The sequence below is a fragment of the Etheostoma spectabile genome, chromosome 23, assembly GCF_008692095.1.
Source record: "Etheostoma spectabile isolate EspeVRDwgs_2016 chromosome 23, UIUC_Espe_1.0, whole genome shotgun sequence".
NCBI classification, from domain to species: domain Eukaryota; kingdom Metazoa; phylum Chordata; class Actinopteri; order Perciformes; family Percidae; genus Etheostoma; species Etheostoma spectabile.
The window spans coordinates 5,311,023-5,316,735 of NC_045755.1; the positions used below are offsets into that span (position 1 = coordinate 5,311,023).

The following is a 5,713-nucleotide window of genomic DNA, read 5'->3' on the forward strand; positions in this document are numbered from 1 at the left end:
GATTGGTTTATTGCATGTTACGCCCAAAACATACCTAAGAACTAATAAAGACACTAAGTACAACTCTTCTGAACTACACGCCTGGCGCACGGACCTTTTTTTTCCTCTGTTTGAACATGCCCTAAACGCACCAGTGCCAGGCGCTTCACGCCGTGCACTCATATTGTTAAAATAGGGCCCTTCATGTTTTTCATTTTGATACTTCCTGTTCTTTCCAGTGCTTTTGTTTGTCTAATACAATCATATGCTTAATACCTTTGGGCCTGGGACTGTTAGCTGGACAAACTTAGCTATTTAAAAAAGTCACCATGGCCTCTGGAAAATGTTAGTAGGCATTTTCTACTACCTTGGTATTGTATAAATGTACTTGTTTAATCGAGACAATAATCCGCTGGTTAAACGATTGTTCTGGTTTGTTGTTGCTTTGTTTTATTCTGTTTATTTAACACAGACAAATAATACACACAGCGATATGATGACATGACAAATCACCTCAATCACAAAATCACAGAAACATAAAATGTAAAACATATGAATCAAGTGTTAGTTGCAGCCATTAAAACATAAAGCGTTAGAGTGTAACATCTATCGACGACACATAAGGATGGTGGTGACAATGCTCTCAGGTAAGGTGATCCATTAATCCTCCAAAAAGCTAGAAGGAGTGTAGCCCTTCTAAACTGGACTGAACCTGTCTAAGACAAACCATCAAATGTAATCTAACCCAGGGCTGCTTTGAGCTGCTGACCCAGCTGACTCCCTCCTGCAGAGTGGTGAATATTTTATACATGGGATGAAACAGCCACCTGGCAGCTGTAAGACAATCCAACACACTATCTACAGTAGATGCAACAAAAGCGTAATGGGTGTCTTTCTCTTTCATTTCCTGTTCTTTAAGATGTGCCCTTTTGTACATAAACACCCACATGTCAGCTGTCTGGAGCACTTAATGAAATGAGGTGTTGTGTGTGTGTGTGTCTCTCTCTCTCCAGGCCATACATGTCCATGGGCTCACTGCGGGACCAAGTGATCTACCCGGACTCTGTGGAAGACATGGCGGCCAGAGGCCTCAGTGACAAGGACATAGACTCCATCTTGGACATAGTCAACCTGAATCATATTGTCACCAGAGAAGGAGGTAGGGCACTAATGACGACAACTTACACTGCAAGACAACTTGTTTCAATTTAAAATAGGAGGAGACTTAAAAAATACATAAATAGCTCAGCAAACACTTTCTGACAACTTTCTAGACAAGGTAACAATCAAACAAACTAGACCAAACAGCTGGACAAACCTAGACAAATGACCTGGCGGAGGGGGGAAAAACAGCCACCCCCTAGACAAAAGATAGAACAAAAATAACCAACAGCTAGACAAAACAACTAAAACAAATCTGAATCAAATTGAGGCCTTGACAATTGAGTCTTGACAATGGCTAAGACTCAACTTTTAAATCATTGAAATTTGCTACATTTTGCACTGCACATTGCATCTGCAGAGCAAGTTTGCGCCTCTGTAGAGATCAAATATGCACATGGGTTTTATTATGGTGTGTTCCAGGTGAACTGGGAAGTGGGAATTTCCCAGTCCTGTCGTATTTGTGTCTCATTAAATGTGCCGTACACACAGCACTGTCCACCTTTCATCTGTGGACTTGTGACATGTGACTACTGGAACATAGTGAACTCGGGTGTGACGTCATTCCCGGTTAAGAGCTCCGACTTCCGAAAATGGAACGCAGCATTACTTGTATTGCCTAACGTTGAGCCTGGGGTTAATTGGCAGCCACTCTCCTCTCACTGCCAAACAAACAGGCCTATTGTTGGGAACCACAAAGCCTTGTGTACAAAGCCTTGTGCTGTAAAGAGGTTTAATGGAGGAATTGCTGCACTGTGAAAAGTCTTGCAAATGAACTTACGTATATGCAGTGACGGATCATCAGACGTTGATGTTGGCACACATGCAAGTCATGTTACCGTCAGTCTTTGGAAATGTCACAAAGAAAGCTGTCTCTTCGGCGCTGCTCCCCTCCTTTGTACTGACTTTGGGTTGCCTTTGGGTATGAAATGTACTCTATAAAGAAATCTGCCTTGCCTTGCCTAATGATAGCTATATAGAAACAGCAAAACCGGTCTGTTGACATTTCATTCCTGTTATAACGCAACGTATTTTGATTAACTCTTTATTGAAAAGCCTAATGTATTCCAAAGCTTCTACTATCATAACATAAGTAAATGAACTTTATTAGACTTGATTTCACTGAAAGGTTTTTGTGCTCCATCGTGCTCTAAATACTGTTCCGGACACTTTCAACCTGACATGGATTAAAAAAAAAAAGTTAATAGTTAATAGTTCTTTATTGTCCCTCGAGGCAAAATTTGATTTGGAGTTTGAGGTACAGAAAACAACATAATGAACAATGCATAAAACATCTTAGCAGCACACAATCAACAGATGTTCTCAGATTTGTCCTTGGGTCAAATTGACTAATTTTCCTATATCAATGTTAGTTTTAACTACCCAATTGTAATTACCCAAAATAACATGATTGATTCCACACAACGCTCTTGGCAAGTACAAATCTCTACTTTTATTAATTTTGGGGTGTCTCATTCAATTTCATAGCATTTAAAAAATAAATTTAAGTGGTTTTGAAATAGTTTTGAGTAAAAGTTGACATATTCCAGTCTGTAATTATCCATCAACATACCTTCCTTTAATTTTAGTCTAAATAATTCCTAATTTCTGCTTTTCTAACTCAAACATTAGATCTAATTTCCTATAAATGAGGTTAATGACCATAAATTCCAAAAATAACTGTAGAACTAGAGTTAATAAGTTAATCTTACGCAGTGTTGAAAACATAAAAAAAAAGTGACAAACGCATCAAAAGTGTTGAAAAAAGGGACAACAACGGAGGAAAAAGTTAAAAATATTGATAAAATTCGTCAACAAAAGTGTTGATTTTCAATTTGACGGGAAGCCAACACAAGGGTTTGAGAACAATTTTATCAGTTAAAAAGTGGACAGTGTCAAATGAAGTCCCTTGAGATTGTCTGGATTTCTAAAAGTGTTACTGAGAAGGCTTTAAGAAAGTCCCAATCAAAAGAAGCTGTGCATTCATGAGTTGTGCAAGTTGACAGCTTTTATTGCAGAAGGGACAAAGGGAAATGTGTACCTGTGTTCTAGGGAGCCTTTACTGCATCTCTGCCCAGAGGGAAGAGGAATGACTTCCTCCAAGAGCTCGACAAGGTTGACCAAGGTTGGTGCCTTCTGCAAAACTTGTCTGACGAAGGCACGGCCACTCTGAGCATCTATAATCCCACCATCTAGTATCTGTCTTTAGATAACGTCTCGGTTGGAAGGGTTGTTAAAGGTCTTGTGATGTCGTCTTCTCCGTTCAGGCTGGGATGCTGAGCTGGACTGGAAGGACGTGCTGTCAGGAGGCGAGAAGCAGAGGATGGGCATGGCTCGTATGTTCTACCACAAGTAAGGACAAACGGTTTTCATTACGTTGAGACCAGTTTGCCATCGTACACGCCGCAAATGAAAATGGCAATGTCCGTTGGTCAATCCAGACTTAATCATCTCAACAACTATCTGATGCATTGTCATTCCATTTGATACAGACAACGCCCCAAAATGATTCGTAATCTGTCATTTTGTGATCCCCTAATTTGTCATCTAGCGCCATTATCAGGTCGAAATGTCACATTGACGTTCCCATGGCTGTCTTGTATCACAGAATTTATTGTTCGAGGCAGCAAAGTTAGTTGTTGAACAGTAAAATCAATACAGACACAGACATTAAATAATATTCCTGCAGTCTGGGTTTGTATGTGTCAATTTCTTTTTTAAATTAATGGGGAGTTGATGGTTGTCATTTTAAGTTAGCCTTCTATCTAGGGTAACAGTTGGTCATTTTTTATGTTTTTTACATTGCACATGCAGATGATCTCTCTAATTAACCAGTCTCTCTACTCAGCAAATGTGCAGCCATTTTGAAAACAATGTCCCCTGTGTATGTCAGGCCTAAATATGCTCTGTTGGATGAGTGTACCAGCGCTGTGAGCATTGACGTGGAGGGAAAGATTTTCCAGGCTGCTAAGGATGCTGGCATCTCTCTGCTCTCCATCACACACAGACCCTCCCTGTGGTAAGACCTATCTCACAGAAGAATTTTCAGTCGATTCAATAAAAGAGAAATTCTAATAAATTGAACTCCCAGAAATGTATCTCAGTTTACTCGCGGTTCAACCCACCATAGAGTTGCAAATTCACGGGAAACCGCAGAAAGACAAACTTCTGCGCCTCTCCCACTTTAAATCTATTCTCTCCGCCTCCAGGAAGTACCACACCCACCTGCTGCAGTTCGACGGCGAGGGAGGCTGGCGCTTCGAGCATCTGGACACGGCGACCCGCCTCTCCCTCACCGAGGAGAAACAGAGGCTGGAGGGCCAACTCGCCGGCATTCCCGAGATGCAGCATCGCCTCAACGAGCTCTGCAAGATCCTGGGAGACGACTCTGTACTCAAAACAGCCGAGGAGTGAGAAAGAGGGGGGGGGGGGGGGGGAGGAGAAGTGGGGGAGAAGTGGGGGAGGAGGAGAAGAAGAGTGTGGGAGATGAAGAAGCAAAGAAAGAATGAGAAATCTGTAGGCGTTTCTTTCAGGCTTAGTTTTTGTTGTTGTTTAGATTTTTTTTTTCCTTTGGCGCCGAGCCTCTCCCGTTAAAGCAAGAGAGCTCTTAGTGCCAGCCAGGCTTTCAGCTCTCCTTTCTCCACTCCGTCTTCTTTTAATCTCTCCCTCGCCCCACTCCAACCCGAGAAGTGGAGGGCAGGAGAGTGAAGTGAATTCACAAGTATTATCTCCCCCCCCCCCCTCCCTTCCTACACACATTGACTGCATACTTGGTTGTAGATTTTAAATGTTTGGTTTTAGCGTACATCATTCTCAAGATCAGTTTGCCAAAGTGGCAAAACGGATCAAATCCTAATTAACCAAGATAATTTATATGTTTTTATAGCACTTTACTCTGCTTTTAGAGGGCTGTTTTCTGTTTGTTGTGGTTGCCCACAGTGAAACAAGGTGATAGCTGCATTTTAGCTGGAAAACGTTTAATATAGAACCACTTAAAAACATGTCCAAAGCAGTATTCCACGCCCAGTATACCGGGTTGTGCAGGATCCACATTTGTCATACCTTAGCAGCAGTAGATTTTAGCTTTTACTTGACTTAATGTGACCTCTTAGTTGCCAGAGGTTCAAAGAGACTATTTTTTGAGATGTCACAATATGCCTTTGTTTGATTTTGTGTATCTAGCCGCAGTACAATCCCTTTCCTTATACCTCATCTCAGCCCTGGTTACGACTCCTTGGACAACTGATATAGCTCAGTTGCAGACAGCAAAGACAAAGAGCCCATCTGGGGCTATTATTAGATGATTAGTGATGCAGGTCGGACTCCAGAACTATAGCTTTCTGGTTTATTGAACAAATACAATGAGCTAGAGAGGCCCAATTCAAAAAGAAAAGAAGCAGAAAGCAAGCTGGCCCTTGTAGTCTGGTCTATGAAAAGTCTCATATATACAGTACTGTAAATGGATGGACAGACTCACTGACACATCCATATACACACACTGGCCACCTGTTGAAGCTCTTCAACAGAGGCCTGTAAGATTTGGCGTTAACGAGGTAACTTCAGGTTCAACCCA

General features: G+C 41.6%; 1 protein-coding gene and 1 long non-coding RNA gene across 2 annotated transcripts in view; one reads left to right on the forward strand and one right to left on the reverse strand.

Annotated features, from left to right (window-relative positions):
• abcd2 (ATP-binding cassette, sub-family D (ALD), member 2) overlaps window positions 1-5,713 on the forward strand; it is a 20,818-nt gene that overhangs the window by 14,211 nt on the left and 894 nt on the right. Inside the window, exons 7-10 of the mRNA XM_032504909.1 lie at window positions 993-1,138; window positions 3,408-3,492; window positions 4,034-4,159; window positions 4,350-5,713. The exon at window positions 4,350-5,713 is cut by the window's right edge and continues 894 nt beyond it. Coding sequence (XP_032360800.1) covers window positions 993-1,138; window positions 3,408-3,492; window positions 4,034-4,159; window positions 4,350-4,554 — 562 coding nt within the window. The 3' untranslated portion in view covers window positions 4,555-5,713. The remainder of the gene's footprint in view (window positions 1-992; window positions 1,139-3,407; window positions 3,493-4,033; window positions 4,160-4,349) is intronic.
• The window catches only part of LOC116672934 (uncharacterized), a 17,280-nt gene that overhangs the window by 5,450 nt on the left and 6,117 nt on the right, over window positions 1-5,713 (reverse strand). The gene's annotated exons all lie outside the window — the stretch shown is intronic.